The sequence below is a fragment of the Pogonomyrmex barbatus genome, unplaced genomic scaffold, assembly GCF_055798465.1.
Source record: "Pogonomyrmex barbatus isolate J1 unplaced genomic scaffold, ASM5579846v1 scaffold11, whole genome shotgun sequence".
Classification (NCBI taxonomy): domain Eukaryota; kingdom Metazoa; phylum Arthropoda; class Insecta; order Hymenoptera; family Formicidae; genus Pogonomyrmex; species Pogonomyrmex barbatus.
The window spans coordinates 5,533,036-5,558,556 of NW_028297107.1; the positions used below are offsets into that span (position 1 = coordinate 5,533,036).

General features: G+C 32.7%; 7 protein-coding genes across 10 annotated transcripts; 3 read left to right on the forward strand and 4 right to left on the reverse strand.

The window, feature by feature from the left end:
* Positions 1-67: 67 nt before the first annotated feature.
* Usp5 (ubiquitin specific protease 5) lies at positions 68-4,379 on the reverse strand. 2 transcript variants are annotated; one of them, XM_089071062.1, is made up of 13 exons: positions 4,123-4,379; positions 3,912-4,034; positions 3,135-3,296; positions 2,962-3,068; positions 2,342-2,869; positions 2,123-2,194; positions 1,841-2,036; positions 1,581-1,733; positions 1,316-1,497; positions 817-1,196; positions 532-744; positions 287-396; positions 68-193 (listed from the first exon to the last, which is right to left on the reverse strand). In XM_089071062.1, the coding sequence occupies exons 1-13, from the start codon at positions 4,222-4,224 to the stop codon at positions 128-130; spliced, it is 2,394 nt and encodes a 797-aa protein (XP_088927188.1). In that variant the 5' UTR covers positions 4,225-4,379; the 3' UTR covers positions 68-127. The 2 variants fall into 2 exon arrangements, with proteins under 2 accessions (XP_088927188.1, XP_011636299.1); XM_011637997.2 differs by having other exon boundaries at positions 3,135-3,332.
* Positions 4,380-4,636: 257 nt separating this feature from the next.
* Positions 4,637-8,050, forward strand: IKKepsilon (I-kappaB kinase epsilon). The gene is made up of 4 exons (XM_011637995.2): positions 4,637-5,324; positions 5,713-6,886; positions 7,062-7,263; positions 7,401-8,050. The coding sequence occupies exons 1-4, from the start codon at positions 4,901-4,903 to the stop codon at positions 7,833-7,835; spliced, it is 2,235 nt and encodes a 744-aa protein (XP_011636297.2). The 5' UTR covers positions 4,637-4,900; the 3' UTR covers positions 7,836-8,050.
* On the reverse strand, positions 8,040-11,125 carry LOC105426674 (protein VAC14 homolog). Its single transcript, XM_011637998.3, has 7 exons — positions 10,899-11,125; positions 10,321-10,702; positions 9,679-10,261; positions 8,986-9,557; positions 8,745-8,863; positions 8,585-8,664; positions 8,040-8,501 (listed from the first exon to the last, which is right to left on the reverse strand). The coding sequence occupies exons 1-7, from the start codon at positions 11,000-11,002 to the stop codon at positions 8,194-8,196; spliced, it is 2,148 nt and encodes a 715-aa protein (XP_011636300.1). The 5' UTR covers positions 11,003-11,125; the 3' UTR covers positions 8,040-8,193.
* A 373-nt stretch (positions 11,126-11,498) lies between these two features.
* Positions 11,499-15,406, reverse strand: Noc3 (Nucleolar complex protein 3). Its single transcript, XM_011637999.3, has 10 exons — positions 15,158-15,406; positions 14,542-14,813; positions 14,123-14,414; positions 13,748-14,036; positions 13,337-13,671; positions 12,871-13,241; positions 12,623-12,787; positions 12,155-12,509; positions 11,977-12,074; positions 11,499-11,853 (listed from the first exon to the last, which is right to left on the reverse strand). Exons 1-10 carry the CDS (start codon positions 15,161-15,163, stop codon positions 11,643-11,645), a joined length of 2,394 nt encoding a protein of 797 aa, XP_011636301.2. The 5' UTR covers positions 15,164-15,406; the 3' UTR covers positions 11,499-11,642.
* A 770-nt stretch (positions 15,407-16,176) lies between these two features.
* LOC105426676 (uncharacterized) lies at positions 16,177-19,069 on the forward strand. Of its 3 annotated transcripts, none has more exons than XM_011638000.2 (6): positions 16,177-16,311; positions 16,485-16,643; positions 16,800-17,159; positions 17,307-17,614; positions 18,217-18,458; positions 18,701-19,069. In XM_011638000.2, the coding sequence occupies exons 2-5, from the start codon at positions 16,641-16,643 to the stop codon at positions 18,452-18,454; spliced, it is 909 nt and encodes a 302-aa protein (XP_011636302.2). In that variant the 5' UTR covers positions 16,177-16,311; positions 16,485-16,640; the 3' UTR covers positions 18,455-18,458; positions 18,701-19,069. The 3 variants fall into 3 exon arrangements, with proteins under 3 accessions (XP_011636302.2, XP_088927093.1, XP_011636303.2); XM_089070967.1 differs by having other exon boundaries at positions 16,800-16,908; positions 17,518-17,614; XM_011638001.2 differs by having other exon boundaries at positions 16,177-16,306.
* A 2,551-nt stretch (positions 19,070-21,620) lies between these two features.
* EMC5 (ER membrane protein complex subunit 5) lies at positions 21,621-22,781 on the forward strand. The gene is made up of 3 exons (XM_011638003.3): positions 21,621-21,809; positions 21,999-22,051; positions 22,173-22,781. Exons 1-3 carry the CDS (start codon positions 21,725-21,727, stop codon positions 22,362-22,364), a joined length of 330 nt encoding a protein of 109 aa, XP_011636305.2. The 5' UTR covers positions 21,621-21,724; the 3' UTR covers positions 22,365-22,781.
* Positions 22,747-24,636, reverse strand: Prosalpha4 (proteasome alpha4 subunit). Its single transcript, XM_011638002.3, has 6 exons — positions 24,413-24,636; positions 23,847-23,973; positions 23,541-23,654; positions 23,322-23,455; positions 23,044-23,226; positions 22,747-22,970 (listed from the first exon to the last, which is right to left on the reverse strand). The coding sequence occupies exons 1-6, from the start codon at positions 24,512-24,514 to the stop codon at positions 22,881-22,883; spliced, it is 750 nt and encodes a 249-aa protein (XP_011636304.1). The 5' UTR covers positions 24,515-24,636; the 3' UTR covers positions 22,747-22,880.
* Between the last annotated feature and the right edge of the window lie 885 nt (positions 24,637-25,521).

The window sequence follows — 25,521 nt, forward strand, 5'->3', positions numbered from 1 at the left end:
AACTGTATTTTTTTATTTGACATATCTCGCTTTGACATAGTTTCGTTTAATATGTATACATAAGAAATATTTGTATCACTTTTTTTATTGTTGAAAAGCAACATCTTTATACAAAATAGCAGTTACACTAGTCGACCCGTTGATACATATAAATGTATCCTAATTCTTTCGGTGGATTTTCCGATAAAGCGACCTGCAATAATAAATGTATGTAAGACAAATGTTAAAATATTTAAAAATAATAATCACGTCAAGACAAAACGTGGAAATCATCTAAAAATCATACTTTTTCATCGTTAAATATCACCCATCGATCTTCCTTCAATAAATGACAAACGTAATGGCCTACCATCGTCGATGTACCCATATGCGATATAAAGCCCACTAGCTTATATCCTGAAACACATTTATAAAAAAAGCTTCAACACATGAAAAAATATATTCGCTCTTTTCAATAATGATATAAATTCAAGCTTTATTAATTGTATCGATTGACATATTGTTTATAAGATACAGAATTTTGTGACTCACGACTGCTTCCGTCTCTGAACTGTTCTTTTGCCGGTGTCGCGTTACTTTCCGTTTCCGGAGCATCGAGCTCAACTTGGTGACTGAAAATCCAATCGGCGGCTCGTTCCAGATTATTATTAGTCGCTTTAAGAGCTTTCGTCGCTTGCTGCCGTGTGAAGCCCATACCCATTACCATCTCTAAAGCAGCCTGATCTGGCACAAATTTATTCTCGCCTGAAATCAATCGATAGCTAAGTAAGAATAAAATCGGTTAATCAGCTACGACATTAAAGCAAGTCGATTTACCTGTCTTGACGTCGACTCCCGGCGGAACAAACGGTTCGTCGAAGTCGGAATCCGCGATGTGTTCCATCACCCAGTTGGTCGCGTCCTCCAGACTGCGATTCTCCGTGAAATATAGAGCTCGTTTGCACGCGTTCGGTGGGAAACCTATGTCCGTCAATTCCTTTAGGAGATTCGCATCGAAGACTGGCGGCGGTGGCGTCGCGCCATCCGGCAACAGCTCTTCGCCAGGCTGCAAACCGTTTCCGCGCAAGAAACTCAAATCCACTGTATCCGGCATCTCCACTGCTACATCCAACTTGATCGGTGTCCAGTCCTCTTTCACCGTGAACTTCTTCAAGTGAATTAGCAAGTAATCCGGGAAACTGGCTAGTCTGGTAGTTCTGAAAAAATATTAGATATTAAAAAATCCATTGTGAAAAATAAAATCTAGCTGATTTTTAACACTCATACAGAAGAAATGGAATATTTTGGTTATTAAACTGGAAGTCAAGATGCTTACTTGTGTGCTATCGTTTTCTCATTCAATGCTGAACTATAAAATTGTTCCACGATTTCCGTGCGACTGAAACTTTCGAGGCACGATGACAATTTTATACGTGGCCTCACAAGAGTGTTGGAATCAAGTTTTTGTCCTTTTGCTTCAGCTTCCTTCTTTTGAGCCTCATATGCAGCTACCTCATCCTTGATACATTGTTTAATTAGTTTTGACAACAAGAATATCGTTCTTCAAAAAAAAAAACTATCAAATGTTTGAATATATGCACCTTATTCACCGCCGCTTCCAACGGTATCGGCAATGGTAAGATATATTCCGGCCGATTGGTGTATTTGACTTTGTTGGATTTGCCACATTGGTATCTCTCCTCGACTTTAAATTTAAAGCATTCCGTGGGACACACCTCGTGACGATTGCTGCGCTATTCAATCAATTTCCCGATTAGAATTTTCAACAGTTTAATTCAAGAATAGATTTAACAGTGCACGAAAAATTCAATTAAAGATTAAAAGCAAAATTAATAATTACATTGAGTAAGTTGATAAGGTAAAGCAGGAATTCCTGAGCGTCTTGTTGTCGATTCGAGAAAAAGCCGGAATGTCCACGACCAATCAAGACCTTAAACATCCGTGGAGGAATACCCTGCCGTGAGTCGTCGTCCGTCCCGGATTTGGTCGGTTGATCCGAGTATTTGCCAGAGAGCAAGCCGACGCCTAATTTTGCCCTGAAGAAATTAAGATTTATTCGATTACATCTCAAAGTTTTAGATTATCGCTAAATATTTATTTTATCAAATATATTGTCACTCACATTTGAACACTAATGTCCGATGCCGGGTCGACGTAATTATGTTCGAATATGCTCGATGCTCTCTCCACGTATCTGAAATTTACCGACAATTATTGGACATTGATTTAATAATATTATCTGATTTAATAATATTATCAAAAACCCTTAATTTTATGTACAGTTAAAGCAAAAAAATTTGTGGAAACATTTGTGGAAACTGAAAGAAAGAATTTCACATACCTCTTAACGAAATCAGGAATAATGAACAACATCTGCATGACGCTATTTAGATAACAGGAATTTCCTAAATTAGTCAGTCCAGTGTAGCCAGGACCATACAATGGCGTCAATTTACTAGCTGCTTCTTGAAGGGACACCCATTCGCCAAACTTTTGATTCAGATCCAACTCTAACTCTATCATTGACTTATCTGTTTTCTCCATCTGTGCGATATTGATGCCCCAGTGTGACAGATGCACTGCTAGATTTGGATCTTCCACCATATCATCTTCATCGTATGAATATACGTCGGCCTTACCGCCCTTCGTGATTGTGCCCAATTTCACAGCCAGAGGATAGCCAGTAGCACGATAATGCTCCTCCGCATGGCCATTGCCACCACTTCCATCGTAAAACTTACGACCACAGAGCACACTGCCGTCGGTCAGATTCAGCCACAGATTCTGCGTGAGATCACATTTTTCACATTTCCAACCACTCGGTGGAATCTTCTTGCCATTATCCAACTGTTTCAATGTTGCAGCGTGTCTAAAAAGTTTAATAAATAATAAATTCTTATTTAAAACAGTTTTTTTTTTATCAAAATGTCTAAACGTTATTTAATTTTTCAAAATGCTCACTTTGATTCCACTCTGACTTCTCCATCCCATGTGCTGGCTACAGCTTCTATCTGTGCTACTGCCCATGCACCTTCCATCTTTAATATAGTTTCAACTGCCTCTACTACCTACCAAAATAGTTTTATATATTTTAGATATTGTCAATAATACATAATTTTGCAGATAAATCTTACCTTTTCAGGTAAATCATTCCCGGGATAAGCAATAGTAAGGAAATCAGGTAGAATGACTATTTGATAGGCCTCCTCGTAAGTGTATTTCTGTTGATCAGGCATGAATCCACCAGCTGTTCCTATCGCCAAGCGCGTGATTTTCTTTTCAGGTCCATCTCCTTGCTCCTCAGATGGAACCCACAAAAAACTTAACTCTTCCTTGAAGAATAAGAGAGAGCACAAGAATAAGAGCACAGGCACAATAAACAGAAATAAGAAATAAGGAATTAAATAGAATCAGGAACACAAATTATTTTAAACCAAAATAAAAAAACTTTGGCATTCTTTGAATATGTATTGAAACGTGAATTTCTATGTTGAAATTTAATTCTCTATTCCTAATTCCTTATTTTCAATTTCTTGTTTTTTGTTCCTTTATTGTATCTAGGCTCTAATATATCAAATAATGGTACAAATGATAGCGTTAATGCATAATTAATATCGACAATGTAGTATAGTGCTATAAATGTATTAGTAGAAGAAATATAAATAGTTATTACAAAGGAGCTGTTGGACGATTATGTAAATCAAATATCACTAATAATAAATAAAGGATCTCCAGTTAAAACCTGCTCATACATTAATTACGTTAATTATGTAAATTTTCCTGGAATCTCTTATACTTCACAGGATTTGTGTCCTTGCATAATATTAATTTTTAAAGACAAAGATCGCAATTGAAGCAAGTTTATAGCACGAGACGAAAGGGTAAACTTGATAGGGGCAAACTAAAATTACCTTCTTAGTGCGTTTAATATGAAGATACACAGAGTTGCCGGTATTCCTAGCGTACCAGGCGACATGTTCCCGTCCAAGACCCACGAAAGTAGTGAGACTGACGTAGAGACCGGTGGCCGTATCCTTGAACAAAGAAATATTTATCAACCGATAACGATCAAGTTTTCGCCGGTCATCAACAAGGAAGACAAAAGACTAAGAGTGATCTTACTGGCGTGTCGAAGGAGAAAACGCACTCGTCCTTGTATATCCTGTCGCCGGGACGCGGAACATTGATCTTGTCCAGGTGTTTCGTCAACTCCACCAGCTCCATGACGAAAAAGAAACAATTTGCCGGGTTTGTTTCGGCCGATATTTCTTCTTCTTCTCTCTCTCTCTCTCTCTCTCTCTCTCTCTCTCTCTCTCTTTCTCTTTCTTTCTCTCTCCTTCTCTATCCTCGTCGACGGGAGTGACGGGCCAACTCCGAATTATCCCTGAAGGCCTCGCGTGGTAAAAGCACGAAGCTCCGAAGGATCAGAGCTGTCAACGTTGAAGAAATAAAGTCTCCGTTTACCTCACGCGCGCAGATTGTTTCCTTTTTTTCTTTCTTCAACGTTCGAATATGTCTGTCTCGTTTCAGATGTCAAAAAATCCTAGGGATTGTAGACGAATACGGCCTACTGGCCTGCAACCAATGCCCGCACTCGCGCGAACATTAAATGTACACGTCATGGTTATGTCAAAATCGGGGAAAATCGACGGTCACGCGTCTCTCTCGCTTCTTCGATGCCGCTCCAACGTTGTCCTCCTCTAATCGTCAAGTCAAAATTTCTCCTCGCTGGTCTCCGTGCTGTCAATTTTCGGATCAGACGATGCTTCCTCGAGATCAGCGGTACTCTGGGTGATGTTTTGTGACGTCACGAGTGGAACGCGAGGATCAAGCGAGACATCGAGGACGTGGTGAAAGAGTGGGGTGAAATCCCGATGTCTAGGAAAAGCGCGCGGGCGAGATGTCCTTCCTTCGTGGATCCGCCAACTACGTCTGGTGCACCACCAGCGTGCTCGGCAAGGGTGCGACCGGCGCGGTATTCCAGGGCGTCAACAAAAACAATGGAGAGCCGGTCGCGGTGAAGACCTTCAATCAGCTGAGTCACATGCGACCGCATGACGTGCAGGTGCGAGAGTTCGAGGTCCTGAAGAAGGTCAAGCATGAGAACATTGTCAAGCTGTTAGCAATCGAGGAGGAGCAGGATGGCAGGGGCAAAGTCATTGTCATGGAGCTCTGCACCGGTGGCAGCCTCTTCAACATCCTGGACGATCCGGAGAACACGTACGGCCTCGCCGAGAGCGAGTTTCTCTTGGTGCTGGAACACTTGTCGGCGGGCATGAAGCACTTGCGTGACAATAATCTAGTTCACCGAGACTTAAAACCAGGTGAGGGAGATCTATGTACTTTATAGATCTCTCTTATATTCATTTCTATCAATGTAGATTAATTTTAATCTTAGTTTAATCTTTAGAAATGGTTATATTGACTTAGATGAAGTTTCAACTTTATATTAAAGAAGAAAATTATGTTTATATTTTTTATTATAAAATAATTTTCAATTTATTTCATTTAGGCTCAGTTGCGCCAATGTTATTTTAGCTTTAAGTGAGATTTAAACATGTATCTGTCTTTATCTTTCTTTCTAAATAAATAAAGACAGACATACTTGCTTAAAGCCAAAATAATGTTGATGCAGTCGGGTCTCAAACCATTGTGATTTAACTTCTATATTTTCAGCATTTTACATGTATATAATGTTTTCTATTTACACAGGTAACATAATGAAATTCATCGCTGATGATGGCAGTACGATATATAAGCTTACTGATTTCGGGGCCGCGCGAGAATTGCAAGAGGATCAACAGTTTGTTTCACTATATGGTACTGAGGAATACTTGCATCCGGACATGTATGAGCGCGCGGTCCTGAGAAAGCCCGTTGGCAAAACCTTCGGCGCGACCGTAGATTTATGGTCCATAGGTGTGACTCTCTACCATGTTGCAACGGGGAATCTGCCATTTAGGCCATTTGGTGGGCGAAGGAACAAGGAGACCATGTTTTACATCACCACGAAGAAAGCGTCGGGTGTGATATCCGGATTGCAAACTTCGGAGAACGGACCAATTGAGTGGGGCAGAGAATTGCCACAGACCTGCCAGTTAAGCACGGGTCTGAAGAAAATAGTCACTCCACTATTGGCCGGCTTGTTGGAGGTAGATCCGCAAAGAATTTGGAGTTTCGAGCGATTCTTTTGTGAGGTCACGGACACGCTTTGCAGGAAACCCGTTCACATATTCAACGTTCACAGAGCCAGTCTGATCAAGGTTTTCTTACATCCGGAGGAAAAGCTGGTCGCTTTGCAGATACATATTCAAGACCAGACAGAGATCGTGCCCAACGCGCAAATCCTTCTTCTCGGGGAAATTCCGCTCACGAATCTCGTAGAGGAATCGACGCCGGGCAAAGGATATCCCAATACCAGTAACGATAAGCCGTTGATGCTGTTCTCGCGGGAAAACAACAATGTCGTATTGCCGCAGGAAACTGAACTGCCCAAATTTCCCGTTTTTGCGAATCTCGTGTCCGTGGAGAATGACGCGAATCAAGCTAAGATCGCGTGTTCCGTGGGACACGTTTGTAAACGTAGAATCGATAAATTGGCCCTGTGCAGCAAGCTTTCGCGGGACGCTATAGATGCGTTTAGTGGGCTTCTGTCTACAGAGCTTACTCGAGTATTAGGGAAGTGTCAGCACTCGAAGGAATTTACAAAAGCCGTGGAGGACACTGTACTGGCAATAGAGAGGAGTGAGACTTTTGCCAAGCACGTATTCCGAAAATTTGGCGGTCAAATCGCAATGGAAGTTAAAAGCTGGCGAAAAGAATTGGATTTGAAAAGCAAAGAACTTACGAGCGAACTGACTCCAGCAATAGTGCAACTTCATCAAAGGTAAATCACTTTAGAAGACGTAATGTATTAATTTTGTATATTCTAGCCAAATTATTAATTCTGTCCAGAAATTGGTCACCTTTCTGTTTACAAGCATTCAATCATAATCTATAATTCACCAAATATGCTCAATAGTTTAATGAAAGAAATATAATTAGTATAAATCTTATATTAGGTATGTAAAAGAGGGTAGTTTACGCGGAGAATGGGACAATAGTACTCGCGGTTTGTGGTGCCCATGGGCCACAAAAGCGAGCCAAAGGGCAGCAACGTTGGTCGATCGCTTGAGGGACGGATGGCAACATTTGCTAAGAGACAGAGCTACTCGTAGTCTCACTTATAATGACGAACAGTTCCATGTTCTTGAACGTATAAAGGTATATAAAATTATTTATCAATCAAGTTTTCTAATCCGTAATTATAGCGATATTAAATCGCAGTCGAATCAGAAACTCGCACAAATTATTTCTTGTGAATGTTAAATTAAAATATCATAAACTTTTTCGTTGAATAGGTCACAGAAACAGGACGTCGATTGAAAGCGCTTCTCGAAACAGAATGTATACCGGCAATGACGCAACGGTCCGAGTGCGTCGCCGACTGGTATAAAATGGCACAAACGGTGTTCCTGCAAACTCAAATATTGGACAAAGACATAGAGAATTATGAACGCGTGCTGGAATCGTTCTCCTATCGTTTATCGCAAGAAAGCAAGGAGCGTAACGAGAATCTTTTGCACTCGTTGGATAGGCTTCCTGGCAAATCAAAAACGATCGAGAAAACGAGCGTGCCAGCACAAGAGAGCACGAAAAAATGGCGCAATATTTGCGACACGCAAGAACAAATCACGGTGCTCCTTTATGAAAATGGTCTGCTTATAGATCAGCTTGATCATTTATCAGCGATTGATAGACTGGAAGACATAGGCGACGCGGGATACGAGCTTTAATATGTGCCACTTTGTCATTCCTCTATCAATCTAATTACGAGTCAAAGACTGAAATTTGGAATGTATATATTAGAAGCCCAGTATATGATTAGTGATGTACAGACTGTTAAAGTGTTGTATATATATATATATATATATATATATATATATATATATATATATATTAAATAAGTTTGTATTTCTATTCGATTAAGTAAACGACTGTTTTACTTCAAGATCAACGATACGATTATTTATTTCCAACGAGACCAACGAGATTGCATAAATAAAAACTGTGTCTTTATATAACAAAGCTAAACACAAATTTTTTACATAGTGACGCAGTACAAAATTAGCAAATCAGACATTTTTGCGCGATTCAATCTACATGACTAGTATTCCTCTCGACTAAGGAATTCAGTCTTTGTTTACGCTTCTGTTCCCTATGTTGTTCTTGCACTATGTGGAAATGCTTCAAGAATTTGTTAAAATCAAACGGACAATGAACGTTCGTTTTCTCCTGCGAATGTTCACTTTTAGATATCGGCTTCGTAGCTGGAGGTATCGCTGCTAGACGACGCTGTAAAGTAGCGTAGGCATCACTCTGCGGCAGAATCATGAGCAAGCCGTACAACGCGTATATCAAAGCGTCATTCTTCTCCCATTCTAATAGCTGTAGTCTCAAATCTTAAACAAGAAAAGAATGAAGAAATATTGAAACATATTTCTTTTTTTTATTTTCTTAGTATAACGATGTATCGCGTACTTACAAGTGAATATCGGTGATTCTATTAATTGTACCAGTTTATCTATCTCCGTTAGAAATTCCACTGTAACTTCTATGTTTTCACTGATACGTACGGATTGTGTTAAGGTCTTAAAAACGTTCGTTGAAGCAAATAAAACGAAAAGGAATAGATTAAAGGATACAAAGATCGAATGATATTGCACGCATGTCGGTAATGTTGAGACAGAAGACACAAGGCCACGGTTGCGACCGGATTGTGACACCAGGACACATAGAGGCATTCGAACAGCGCACAACTATCCTAAAAATTTTACAATCATTAATACTGTTAGATTTTATATAATTGATTATTCAATAGAACTTCATAAACTGGAATAATAGGATTTCAAGCTGAATAATAATTCTGTTATACGATGAACTTACTGGAGAATCTAAATGTCTAAGTTTATTGCGCAGGTCGAATAACTCGGAACTGGTTAACAGAATGACGTTCAGAGTTTGTATCATCGTACACGCAAAGCTTAAATTTTGTTCTTCCTGTAATATCTTTGCCAGCGTTTTGTATATATCCTCTGCGCTCAAAAGCACACATAGCTCTCTTATAATGAAAGCACCTCGGTCTTCTAGCAAATGTCTGTCGGTGGAGAAGAGCCTTAATAAATTGACTATGAACTTCGTAAAATATTTATTCTGCATCTTTGCATTGGGATCGGTCGTTACTGCCTCCGGGGATTTTGAGCTGATAATCTCAGCCATTACCACTAAAGTCTGCTGTACCACCTCGTCCGAGGTATCACTTAAGGATTTCATTAATATCGGAAATAAGTCCTCAATATGATTAAACATTTTATGCGGAATGTTTATGAACAAATGATGTATCCACTTTAAAACTGCGACTTTAGTTTGAACCGATAGATAGAGCAAATGTTTTATAAGTACTTCCACGACACTAGTGAGATCCAAGCTTTCAGCCAGGGAATGATTTTGTGTTACATCTGAAAGTGAAAAGAGAGATAATGCCTATTATTAATGAAAAGTCGAAGGTGATAAATAATAATGAAAATATAAAAGATGTTATATAAATATATATAAAATATATAATTAAACACTATTTACCGTTCTTTTCTCTCGAAGAATGTATCTTATTTTCTTGTTTTTTATTTGTAACTTCTGTATTTTCCATAATTATCAGTTTCATTAAATTTGCATTTACTTGCGTTGCTGTTTCTTTAATGCTCTTCCGTGTATCACCGTCGTAGGCTAGGCACGGTAAAACGGCCACGAGAATGCCAGACATGTATGGAAGCATGAGAGGCCCAGACAAATGTACGAATTCCTTGATCCATGTGATAGCAGTCAACTGGAGCAACTCATCATTACTCTGGGTGTGCGTAATCAGTATATTTATCATACCCGGGAAATCCACTCTCGCGGGATTTGCTTTTATGCTACGTAAAAATTCACCAAGAACTGTATCCGTGATCTTTTTAATCTCTGGCGTCGGGTCCTCCAATATCCTGAACAATCCATCGAGTATCTCAGGTAGAAATATTATGAAATCCATATTGGGAACTGCATCCAGCACGGATACCCATGATATTACAAACTGTCTGCCAAATGGGTTTTTTGTATAGATACGCTCACGCAACAAAGGCATAAATCCAACTAAATCGAAGAGGCCGCTTTCTGTCACAATGTCCTGAAATAAAAAATCAAATTATATAAAAGAGAGACATCTCTAATAGATTCTGCAGCTACCTTCATCAATCTATCAAGCAATTCAGTGGCGTTTTTTATATTCTGCTCAGAATCACAGGCCAGCTTACTGAGAGCAGCAAAGATATCTGTAAACTGAGGCAGCACCGCGCCTCTCGCCACCTTGACTACATTGTACAAACTCTCGCAGGCGTAGTATCGGACTCTAAGATCAGCGTCACAGAAGCATGCCAGAATTGGGTGGATAAGATCCTCTATATATTGACCAGTGTCCTTTCCAAGACCAACAGCGATCGCTGCAAGACCTATCAAGCCACCTTTGCGCGTATGTGGATTCTGAGAAGTGGCAAAGTCCTGCCCAAGAACTTTCAACAGTCTCTTGATCTGCACAGTATTGTTATGAGCAGCGAATTCCTTTACCATCCTGTGGGATTGATAAAAAACAAAAAAGACATTAATCAATTGTTATGGAAAGAGAAATGTAGAATTGAGAGAAGAACTTTTTGTATTGTAGTAATGATCTACAACTCCTCTTTTAGGTTCACTGAATTGCGAACCCTAGAAGATCGAGAATCGGAAGGGCAAGAAGATGCAATCGTGTACAGTACAGATAACCTCACTTTTCTATCTCCACGGCGGCTGGCTTTCGTTTTTCGTACAATTTGTCATTGAGGGATCGCACACATGCCGCGCTCAGGGGCGCGTAATCTCTTTCGGACATCATTCTGCGTGAATTGTCACGATATATCTTTGGCTTCTATAATGTCAAAATGTATCAAAACACATAATTAGGCAACACGACTCGGATTCTCGGATGCGCATGGGCAAGTGGAGGCGCTCAGCAGCGCTCGGTGAAATGTCAAATGTGTCATATCAAACCGAATTTGAATTGGATGAACGAGCATGAGCAAGAATGAATGAACAATTAATCCAGCTTTTGGATTATTTCAGCTATTGAAATTAATTTTCTCTATTGTATGAATGTTTTCCATTTACTATATTTATTCATTTGACAAAAGGAAAGAATTTTATTGTAAAATTGAGTGATTTTGTCGATTGAATTAAGATTCATAATATAATCAGGAAAAGAAATTAAATATAAAGAATTAGGAAGAATTAGAAAAAAATTATTTTCAATCTAAATGGAAGAACATTTTAGTGTTTGATTGTATATGGGAACATGTTTTCCTATGTATCGAAATTGAATTCTCCATTCCTAATCTCTTATTCCATGTTTTTTATTTCTTTCATTGTCTGAGTCCTTAATTGCTAGTTTCTAATTTCTAGAAGAATTATTTTAAATATAATTACAGTATTTATCAATTATGGAAAGCATTAATATTTTTTACTTTCTTTATTATATGTTATAAATTACTTTTACAGGCTTTGTAAAAGTCTACATGCCCATCTGCAAATAAATTGTCCACGTTGATAGTATTAAAATATTTCTCGAGCTCAGGACTCATACTGTAATTCGTAAATGCTTCTTTAACGACAGCCTTCTTTGGAATAGGCACAGCAGGTTTAAATGCTACACCCGCAGGATCGTATTCCGTGTAAAGCTCCTCCGGTGTTCTAAAATTAATAAAACAATCAAATGATTCAGAAACTAACTATATTTTCTAATTGTATATATGTGATAAAATACATGCAAGATAAAATAATTTATTATAATTGTTATATACAATCAATACTTACAACTTCGCGATTTCAGTAGTCAAACTACCCTCGCCGCTCGTAGGTGTGACATACGCTATATTCTTAGCGAGTTGCCGTACTACACTATGATAGTGACGCTGTAAAAAAAAAAACAATTATTATATCATTCATCGTTCGGTCGTTTTCAATGAAAAGTATCGTATTGCAGATATAGTACCTGTAAAGCACCGAGTTCATACAATGCGGTACAGTGAGCGTTACAATAGTCAGGTTCCTCGATTTCGGCTTGATAATGACCATCACCGATGCAATCGGTATCTAGTAAGATATGAGCTCCCTTCCCGAGCTGCATCACTTGCTTGATAATACCGAGAATTCCCAACGCTGCATTATGCTGTGACTGCAAGGCTAACATGCTTATTCTCTTTACAAAGGCTATCATACGCGTCTGCGTTATTCTCCGTCGCTGATGAATGAGAATCTGTAGCAGTGTTCTCAACACAATTTCCGTTTCCGCGTGCGTTCTCCCACAATGGACTTTCAATATATTTTTATACAAATGCACATAAAATCTATATAACAGATATATTGTAAATATAATTTTTTACATATACATAACGATATGTAATTTGTTTCATTAGGTATATAAAACAATGTTGAAAGAGAACAATTACTATATACAAACCTATATGGATCGATATTTAATGCTGCAGCTTGGCCAGATAATATCGTAAATATACATTGAACACAGTGCAGTTGTTCTCTTAATCCCAAATTAACTTCTTCTATTAATCTGTCTATGGCGCTTACCAAATCTTGATAAAAATTTATGTTAATACAATGCGCAAATCTGAAATATTCAAGTATAATCTGTCAAGATATTGTAAAGGAAAATCATTAATAAAAAATACTAATATAAATAAATCGCATTACTTGGCTAATCCTTCCAAACACACAGATAATATTTTACTATTGGGAACTTGTTTCAATACTCTGAAGTATATGGTAAATACTATACTCGTTATTTCCGTAAGAATTTTTTGTTTCGCCTGTTTATTTTCCTCGGCCTTCGTTTCGAGTAGTTCTTTTTCCACTTGTTCTAATTTCTTGCTCTTTTTTCTCTCTCGTTTGCTCAATGCAAGGATCCTTTGCTTATGAGATATGAGCTTCTTTTGCTTTGTTTCGTCTTCCTTTTCCTTATCCAGATCAACATCTTTGATGCGAAGAGACAGTAACACTGCTATAACTTCAGAGTGTACCGAATGCTTTCTTGACTTGATATATTGATTCAATTTTCGAACTATCTAAAATTTCATTAAGAATAAATGCATCATAAATTTTTAATTACATTACTAGCATTTTGAAACATAATAAAAATAAAATTTTTATTAAAACCTACTGTAAGAGACAATTGACCACGTTTATCTTCTTTGAATATTTGAGAGATACATTGTGCAACTTTCTCTCTTACGCTGCTCCGCTTGTTATCCAATAGAGGAAGTATATAATTAGCTATATTAACAGAGAAATTAAAATACGGATGGACAGTGAGAAGCTCGCACATACATAATACAGCTGTTTCACCCAGCTGTATTTCTTGTTCATTCGTCGATCGCGTATCCCCTTTCTTTCTTCGCAAAATCTTGGATATCTTTTCGAGCTTTTGTAAATAGTTTTTGTAACTTCTCAACAAGATAGTTTCATAATTCTGCAGCGCGAGAGTATCTTTTTTCACTAGAAAATTAATTAAAGTTGATTAACAATGTATATACAATTTCTTTTGTAAGTTTCTTTCTTTATATACACATACATTTTACTCCATCTTGAGAAATCTGATGGATATTATATGATGGTAGCAAATCTTTAAAAATCTCTAAAAGGGACACCATTGCCAGTTTCCTGATTGTAACATAAATTTTTGTGGATCTTTCATCCATCATGTCCAACAATATTTTGAAATTTCCAGATTTGAGTTCCGGGTTTTCCAATATACCGCTCGAAAGTATACCTATTCTAAAACGCTTGGATCTTAGTATTTCTTCACGATGCGCCAAAAGTTCAATAGTAGACATTGGTTTATCAGTTATTTCCAAGTTATTCTGTAAATTTATAACATAATTATACATAATTACATAATACATTTTACATTAGACTAAAGTATTGGAACATGTAATTTGAATCTTACATATGTATCGTCCATTTCCGTATCACTATTTCCTTGTTGACTATTTTCTTTATCTTTTTCTTGATTTTTCTCATTCGTATTTTCATTTTCCTCTCCATTTAAAGTTTTATCATCTTCTTCAATAATGCGTTTCTTTACAAAACCATTTTGTGTTTTTATGGGAAGCAACATGCGAATCGACTTTTCTCCTGTCTCTTCCACAATTTTCGAAACATTATTCTCATACAGTTCTTCCAATGGTTGATCATTTGTAATCTTCTTTCTTTTTCTTTCGCTTAAACTATTGTCTGTTCTAAAAGCAAAAATTACATCAATATACATCAATATACATATATATACATATATATCAATATATATACATATACATATAATTCTTTAAGATTTTATTTTTTCTTAAGAATTACAAAGTATAAACATACTCGTTTAAGGGAATCTGTTTCAATAAATTATAAGATTTGTTAGATATAGCGTTATTTAAGAAATTTAAATCATCTTCTTCAACCATATCCATTAAATCTTTTCCATGATCACTTTCCTCTTCTTCTTCTTCCACTGGACATGGTGGTACTGATTTTTGAGGCTGTTTTTTTGCTGGTTTATGTTGTCGAGTCTTAAGTTTTCCTCGTTTTGAAAGTTTTGTCCTTGTCTGATTATTTCTTTTAATTTTACTGATTTTTGGCTTTCTTAATTTCTGCAAAATAAATATTTCTATAGAGTTAATTTATTTCAAGCAAACTTTTTAATTATTATTCATTAAATTTATATTACTTCATGTTATAAGTCATTTTATGTATAAAAATAAATAGAAAAACTTGTAAAGAAACATTCCTACTTCAGAAAATTAAATGTTGATTACATGATTTTATAAATATTTATATTTAACATTAAATAAAAAATTATGTGTTTTATTATAAATAAAATATGTCACATGTTCAGAAATTTAGAAATTTAATTTCGTAAAATTCAAATAAAATTTTAAGAGGTTAAGCACAAGGTGCTCATCAATTAACATGTATTGAAAGCTTTTTAACTTACCCCCATAATTAAAGCGTATAATCAAACTTAATAATTTTCTTTCATCCAAGTTTAGTTTTATAAAAATACACATTAAAAAAAAATTAAGCGTCCACTCTAAACCAAATGCATCCACGTGTGTTGCATGTTCGCTCTTCATAAGTGTCGGTCCACAATAGGTGATTTAAGCTTTAAGAAGTAAGAAATTGACCAATTATAATCGAATATGAAAAAAATAACTCGACTATGATTGGTCAATTTCTTACGACTTAAAGATTAAATACTTATTGTGGACCGACACTAACACTTCACAAGTTCCCTATTTCTCATCTTCTTTACCGACAAAACACTATTGAAGCGATAATCGAAAATAGCACAGCTGCTAAAAAATTAGACAACTAATAATATAACACAATATTAATTATATTATAATTAATTTATTATTATTTTAATGTTTCGTGAATATAAAATTATCAGATATTTCATTTTTTAATAAAAAATACTAATTATCTTATCTATAATAATTATAATACTTCAGAATTTTAATTAAGTCTACCATGTATATATCTTTTATATTTTATAAATATATATTTTATATATATATATATATATATATATATATATTTTAAATCAACAGATAATAAATACATTATGTTATTATTGTTTATAACAAACATTTATTTTCTGATCTATATAATATTTGTAAATTTCAATAACGCTTTTTTCGAAAAAGCTATTCTGATAATCCGTTTAAATATATATTTATTATTTTAAAATAAATCAAACGAAATATTTATACGCAAATTCGCAATCACGCTAATAATAATTTATAAAGTTTTGAAGAAGATCAGATATCTTGAAAAATAAATAAAATTAATATTATTCTGTAATATTATCAGTTTTTAACTTGAGTTTTTCAATTTAAAGTGTCAACCTTCATAACGTTTTTCAAATTAATTCTGCCAGTATCGATGTAAAAATATGTAAACTAATAACAATCATATAATTAACAAATAATAATGCGAATATACGCCAGTAACTTTAAGGATTGTGACAGAACAGCATCTTTGTCAATTTCTGTTGAAAACCATAATTTTATAAATAATTTTATAACGTGAAAATTGAAAGAAATTGTGTAACAATTTTTGATATACACATTTTAATAGCAAGGTAATGTAAGAATCCGCTTCTATGTGTCATAGATTCTTTTTCTTCACAAAACAATTAATTGTGTAATTCACAATTATTTATGCTATCATTACAAAACTTAATTAAAATAATTAGGCAGAGCTATATACTTATATAGATATGAACTATGAAATTATACACTAATTTTTATAATTTTTAGATAACAAGAAACTTAGCACAAATTATTCACAATAAATAACCTTTAGAAACTCTGCGAATACTATTAGCGTTATAAAATATTCACCAAATATTAATTTGCTAAAAATAATATAATAACTATTGTCAATAATTACAATAAAACTAATCATCTGAAAATATGGTAAGAATAACATAATACTATTATAAAATAATTTTATTATTTCTTGGTATTAAAAAATTGTTACTAAGTTATTTGCTTAACAATCCAGATTTGCATTATATGTTAAATATTATAGAATTTAAATTATTAATCAATATAAAATTTAAATCTAAATAGGCTTTCTCAACGCGATTCAAAGATATGTACAGGAAAAAAAGAATAATTTTGGGAGAGATGCCTAGGAAAAGACCTCGATTTTTGAGTATTACCTATGTGCCATATTTAGGTAAACCAACTGCTTACAATCCATTGTTAAAAAACTTTGATAATATTACAAAGTGGCTATATCTAAGAGATTTGAACCTATCAAACAATAATATTGAAAAAGTGCCAATGTACTTGGGCATTTTACCATTTCTTCAACGGCTTAATCTGTCACGAAATGAAATTGGATCTTTTTATTTGCATAAATGGTTGTGTTTAAGGCAAGCTGCTCTTCGGAAAAATTTAAGTTTTCTAGACATAAGCTATAATTCAGTATGTCATATAATTATTAAAATATCACAAAAATGATTTATATGTATATATAAAACAAAAAATGTATACATATATATTTTGTTGTATAAAAATATATTTTTAATTAATAATATGCTCCGTCATCGTGAAATTTATTATTATTTACAGCTAATCAAATTACCAGAATATATCATTAAGTTAGATGCTTTAGTGGAATTAAATATTAGCCATAATGATATAAGGATCTTGCCACATAACATTGGAAAGATGAAAAATCTTAAAATTTTGAATTTGTCGCATAACTCGTTAACATATTTACCAATAGAAATCCTTAATTTATTCTTACGAACTATTGACGTTTCAATGAATCCATTTGTAGGCCCTGATCGTATAAAGACTTCTGAACGTACAGTAATAGGACGTGAAGAAATACCAACTCTTATCCAACTTACATCGAGAATAGTGAGAAAATATCGGTTTGTCGATTTTTGAATGTTTATTGCATATTTATAAGTGTGTATTTTTTATAAATTCCTTTAGTCAAATTGAAGATAATTTTTCTTTAAAATAATGATTTTTATAAAGCTTTTTTGTAATGTAAACTTTAAGAAGATGTCAGAAATGAATAACGGATATTTCCATATTAAAAGAAATTTACTTTAAATTTTTAATTTAAAATGTAATTATAACACATCAGATGCAAAAGTGTAAAGGTAAAGGGCGAGTCTGTTTGTCTGCTTATAAATTTGATATTAAAGAATCTTAAAGAGAATTAAAAATAATACAAAATAATAAACAAATTTTAAATATTATCAATATAAATAGAAAATAGTTATATTTTCGGCCGAAATTTCAGAGAATCTTAATAGTGGAAGTTTTAATGGACATTTTCTATATTTTCCATTTGCACAAGCCTGATGAAAATTTATCATATTAAAGATTGAAATATTAATAATTAATAATTTTTTACAATATATTTGCACAAAAGTCAAACGAACTTCACAGTGATTAAAAAAATTTAGAATATATTATATAAATTATTTATTATTTATTATTATTATTATTATTATTTTTGTAGTCCAGAACGTGTACCATTTTTACCATATCTATTGATGGAAGATGAGGATATAACAAAATATTGCGGTTTGTGCGAAGAAATTATTTTTAAAGTTCCCTATGTATATGCATTGACAACATCGGGCAATTTAAGCGATCTAGCTAAGAACGTGACAGCCAAAATGTCAGAAAATCTACATCAACTGGTGCCATTTGAATATTATTATTGTTATCCCGTTTGCAAGTCGGACTACAATTAATCTGGTAAAAAATTGAATTATGCCTTAAAATTAAGAAAACTAATGTTTAGATTATTAAAAATATACGACATTACACATTTTTAACAGCAGATGATTCTATAATATCTATTGATATTATTAATTTGCTATTTTAACGTTTTGATTCTATTTATATTTTTATATTTACATTTAGTTTAATTTTTTTATATTTTTATATTTATATTTATGATTCAGTATAGTATACTTATATTATTATAATTTATTTAGCTAGTCTATCTTATTCTCAATACATTGAGAACACTACCTGACTATCACAAAAATGTGATTTATATAAAACACTTCACATCCAACTTGGAGGCTGATGACCGATTTATCTTCGATATTATATGTAATAATTCTATCACACGTATCAATTGATCCGTAATTAATTTGTAATCAATATAATTAATTTACAATTTTTTATTATTTATATATATGGCCGTATACTTATATATACGGCCGTATATTTATATATATGTACAGCCGTATATTTATATATATGTACAGCATATATATTTATATTTATGATGCAGTTTGTTATACCGCGATATAATATTAAGAGTTTGATATCAATACTGACAAGGGTTCCAAAAGAAAGTATTGTTAAATTAAATCTTTGATTACAAAGCAATTACACTGATAGAATATCTAGAAACTGTATAACGTTCTAAAATATCTTAAAAATGTTTCAATATTTTAAAGATATTTTTTAGACAAGCATGTTATTTGAATACAAAAGAAATTTAATAGTATACGTAATATAATAAAATATAATTATAATAATGTATATTTAATATATATAAAAATATATATGTATATACTATTGTGATCAAAAGGTATGGGAATTGGCTCAATCAACTGCGAATTTTGAACGTATGGAAGAAATATCTTTTTAGATTAATTGGACTGTTTCTAATCTCTAGATAAAATTTCATGTATTTACCAATTTTAATTTATAAATAAATTCTTGTTTTGTGATTGAGAAAAGTACTTTCGGCGATTTTTAACATGTTGAATTTTGTTGAACAAAGAAATGTATAAAATTTTGTCTTTGGAACGAAATTTTGTGTACAGAAATAGTGAACATGTTTTGGTGATAAGTGCATATCAAGAACAAGGATTTTCAAATGGTATAAAATGTTCAAAGAAGACAAAGAACATGTCGAAGATGAAGATCGCTCTGGAAAATCTTCCACTTCAACATTTCATATCAATCGAAAATCCTTATTTTCGATATGCACTCATCATCAAAACATGTCTACTGTACATGAAGTTTTGCTCTAAAGTTCAACATTTTATGCAAATTCTTTGCTCAACAAAATTTGACATGTTAAAAATTGCCAAAAGTGCTTTTTCTCAATCACAAAATAAATATTTATTTGTAGACTAGGAAAGGCAATGACATGAAATTTTAGATAGAGATTAAATACAGTCTAAGAAATCTAAAAAAAAAGATATTTCTTCGATATGTTTGAAATGCGCCAATATATTAGTTTAAATAAACCAATATATGTATATATGTATATATATGTTATATATATATAAATATATATAAAACATATTACATACACAATAATATACACAATATGTTTTATTATATATTAATATAATTTATTAATAATTAATATATTAATAATTAATTAATTAAATAATTAATAATTAATATATTAATATAAAATTAATAAATTTTGTTATATATATTATTCAATTAAACAATTAATTTTTTTATTTTAATAACGAATAAATTTTTATAATTAGTAATAATAAATATTTACATGCGAATCATCGTGCATCCGTGCTCCAACGTTTTTATAAGTCTATTTTTTTACGCATTTTTTATTTAGATGATCATTTAGCGTCTGTCAATATGACAAATGGCAATCTGATCATCGCTTTATTTTTGAATATTTTGAATATAAAAAAAAAATATAATACATATTATAGAACTTGAAATAGATTCCAAAATTATTCGATTTTTCCTAGAAAAAAACAATAGAAATCTAGAAAATAATTGAATAATTTCAATCGAAATCCATTCCAAAGAACTTCATAATATACCCTGTGGATTGCTGTCCTGACAAACGCTGAATGACTCTATACGATTGTCATATCGTACTTACGCATATTTTATATGAACTTTGTATTCATTATTATGTATTATGTATTAAATTTTTCACTTTTTAATACAAAAGTGCAGAAAATTTATAATAAAATATAAAAAAAATTGTGTAATTATACTATTGTAATATTATAATATTGTAATATTTACAATAGGAATTTTATAAACAGGACTTATATAATTAAACAAATACAAGCAATTTTATCTGATATTCTGATATGTTGAATTAAAAATGTCCTTTCCTTATACATATATAACATTAATTAGATATAACCAAATCTAAAATAGTTGATATCTGTAAAACTCGTATTTATACTCGTATTTAATATATCTTTATTTTTCAAAGTTAGTCTTTCTATTTTAATATAATAATTTTATATACAATATATATAAAATTTATATTTAGTTTATATTAAAAAAGAAAGAATGATTTAAAAAAATATATTTTATATATAATGAACTTTATATATATATTTATATATTAATATATATATATTTATATATTATTTTATATATTAAAAAGTTAGGATACACACACACACACACACACACACACACACACACACACACACACACACACACACACGTGCGCACACGCACATGTAGAAATGCAAGCATATTGGCAATAATGCGTTGGCAATCATGTTATATTAGAAATTTTCAATTTTAATGTTGTAAAGACATTTAAAAAGATGAAATCTTTTATAAGCTTATTTTAACAAAAATATTAGATTTTTCGTAAGTTCCTTTTCTCATTCTTATTTCAAAAACAAATTTTAACAAACTCTTTTGACAATTAAAAATGATAGAAATTAAATTCGTTCAAAACAAATTATTAATTCCATCAAAAAAATTAATAATTCCATCCACGTTGATAAAATAATACAGATATCACTTGATGAGTTATTTACCGATTGAATTAAGATTAGGTATGCCATTCTTCTCTGTCGTTCATGTGTGTATCATTTCTTTCTACAGATGTTCTTTTCTAGGGAATGCACATTACGTGGGAAAGGAAGCAATCCTGACTAGGGACAATTAGTAAATCGATTATCTTCTCGTTGTTTGTATCGTTGTTGCTGTCTGTTGCGCTGTGGAGAGTCAATGCATCAATTGTGATATATTACGTATTCATGATGTCTGCTACAGTTGTACATAAATTTATAACTTTTATAGGATTTATGTCTATATTACACGCAGCTTATTCCGCGGCGCAACGTGAGTATATACGTCTTTCAACTCTTCTCAAGTTTTTTTTAGGTTAGACTAATATTAACATTGTATGACGAAGTTATGAGCTTGTCCTTTTTTCCATTTGAAGTCCAGTTAGAGTACAATTAAATTTCTAAAATAAGAAACAAACGACATTTGCAATTAGATGAAATTAAATAACAATTTTTTTTATAGATCGCTCTTATTTGCGAATTACCGAACAGGAGTTTACTACTTTGCCAATTGATGTAAGTTATAATTCATATCATCCCTCATTTTATATAGAAAGCTAAAAATTATTCTTGTATATAGTAGTCCATGAAGCGGATACAAATCTTAGAATGTTGTTGCGATTTTTTACTGTTATAGATTTTAATCCAGGGTATAGCCAGTTTATTTATTGTCATGTATGGTGTTATGTACATCGCTGGTGATTTTAAAGAAATTCGGGCAGTTGTCGATTTGGAAAATAAGTCATGGGAGACACTGCGGAATTTACCATCGTTTCAAGTATTTAATCATCGAGGAAGATCTTTATCTCCAGAATACATTCCAGAATAAAATAGTAATATTTCAACATCAAATCATTCATGAAAATAATAGACATATAAAATTATTTATATTATTTGTTAATTCACATTTGAATAGAAAAGTTTATCACTATTTAGTAATAGTAATTTAATTAATGTAATAAAAAATATATTAAAATTAAAAATTCATTATATTTTTAAGAAGACAAAATGCATAAATGTAATATAAAATAAAAGCGTCAACAAACAAGATTGTAGCAAGATAATTTTATATATACACAGATATGTGAAATTTAATCATTTATTGTTGAAAGCAATTCTATGAAACTGCGATCTTTCCCGTCATAATCTGAATGTTGAAATTCATGACTCATGACGAATGGTTTTGTATATAATTTTGTGACCATAAATAGTACGAATAAAAAAAAATCAGTTTTATTGCGCTTCATTTATCTGCTTTCTTTCTTTAGTTTTGTTGCAATATATTTATTTTATAAGAAAAATTAATAATGGTATAGTTAAAGAGTGCATAATAAAACACAGGACATCACTTTTTCTGCTTTTTCTTTTCCGCCTCTGCTTCCTTTTCTTTTTCGATTTCCGTTACATATTCACCTATAGTATCTGTGTCCAACATCTGAAGTATTATATGTATTGTTATTACAAATTTATGTCTCAAAAAAAGATGCACAAAAATTACAAAAATATACCTGTAACGGCTGTCCACGTCGCATTACTGCTATTTCTAGATTCTTTTGTCCAGATTGAACTACTTCGAGTAGCGCTCTGATAGCTAATTTTATACAACCTTTTTCCGTAGATACCTCTTCCGGGGTATAATATTTTTCCAAGAATTCGTGCACAGTTTTAGCGCTGCGACCTGTCGCGTTTGCCTGTGGAAGAGATAATTGATATCAATTTAGCTATTCAATTATCCTATCCAGCAAAACATTTGAAATGTTTTAATCTGTCTTTAATATGTATGTACCTTCCATTCGTAATATATTCCTGACGGTTCTGTTTGATAAAGATGTGGGACACCATCATAATCAAATCCAGCTAGGAGACAAGATATTCCGAAAGGTCTACGACCGTTACTCTGTGTATATTTCTGTTTTAAACCTGCAAATAACAATTACATAGAAATAATTTAAAGATGTAATAAATGGTCACAATTTTCTAGTGAAACAATTTATTTCAATCATACCTGCAATATACCTTGTGATATATTCCAAAGTAACAGGATCTTCTACAGTTAACTTATGGCTCTGGCATTCAACTTGTGCACGGTTGATTAACACTCTTGCATCGGCAGTTAAGCCTATTAAGAAGATCAAAAACAATTATTGTTATTTGTGCAATATACAAAATTTAGTAAACCTGTTCTTTATACTTCTTGAACTAATGTACATACTTGAAATGAAATAGATGTATGAAAAGCAAATAAGATAGTTTTAGGATAATCAGTCAATAAAAAACAAGCCTTATATTTATCTTTGTGCTATTTTCATACCTGCAAAGGCCATAATTACATGATCGTCCAGAAGACATATCTTTCGCACCGTGCGCTCTTCTTGTAGTTTAGCGACAGACTTCTTTTCAACGCCTAATACTACGACGTCAGCTCCACGTACACCAACCTGTTTTTACAAAAAAATCATATATAAACATATATAAATAAACTAAAAGTATGTTAAAAAGTAATATTGATTTTATTAAGAATTTTGTTTAGCTGGAAATTTTATGCTTTTTACGACATAAAAATAACATGAATAAAAATTTTTTTTTTTTTTTATACGAATAAACATTGCGATGCGACATGACAAGGATGACAGAAATGAGACATACTGAATCTGTTGTGAAACCTGTTGGGAAACTGTTAACCTAACCTGTACAAAATTCGCAGAGTCATAAGGCAAGGTAGATGAATAAAAACACACAATTATAATTAAAAATTTCTCGCGCGTGACAACAAATAATTCACAGATTAACAGATGAGACGAGAGAAGCCGGTGAAATTCTCGAAAGTGGCATTTAAAGTCAAGAGGTAGTGAGGTTAGGTCAAACTGTTCGACGTACCGCTGTCGAGCCTTTCTTGACAGCCTCCTGGGCGTATTCCACCTGGAGCAGATGCCCGTCCGGCGAGAACACCGTGATCGCTCTGTCATATCTCGCCGACATTGTTCAAAGTATTCACCGTTCTACAGGAAACTCGAAATGACTCCGCCGTTTTCTGAGCAGTCAACGAACAACACCGCCGTCTCGCTCTGGCGCACTGGACGCAAACATGACAACGCACTTCCCTAGAAACGCACCATGTACTTCTCAGAATGGACATGTACTTCACGGGAATGGACGGATTCCCATGAAGCGATATCGCGATGATCACTTATATATTAAAGGCTGCCTTAAGAGAGCACTCTGTCACATTAAAGTCTAGAAGAAGAATTTAGACAATTTTGTTCAATTTTTCATTGGCTCTGAATCTAATTTAAGATATTATTAACGCGCAGATTAGGATTTGAAAAGTAGATATTTATCTTTGAAAATAAAATTATTAAAAAGTTAGAAAATATATTTTTGTATTACAAAATAATATATCTATTGATAGAATATATCTTCATATTTTTTTCTTATTTAATTCCGTTAATTCCGTTCCATCGATGGGCCGTATTCATAATCTTTTATATTTAAAATCACTTTAAATACAATTTTGTAATATCTTAGACAATAAAAATATACAGACAAGATTTATTCTTGCTCTTCTTAGTATTTTTTTAATTAAAGCGAGATGCAAACGATGAAATGGATTAAACTGAGCAGAAAATTACTATTTTAAGATTTTCGCAATTAACGAGAAATTAACGATTAAAAATTTGTCGAATGAGCGAGTACCGACAAATCGCAAGTAACAAGATATGATTGCAATTTGCAACATTTTTAATTGAATCCACATAGTTCAACACAAATATTCAATTTAATCGATCTTGGATTGATTCAAACTCACTGCAATCAAAAGTTTATAAGCCATGAATAATTGCTTTATGAGAGAGAATTGTTTCTGATAAATGTCTTTATTGTTTGATGCCGACGCCAATGACTAAATAGCAATTATTTATTTATAAAATGCACATTATTTATGTAATATATTTTGTACATATGTATGAATATGATATGCACATAATATA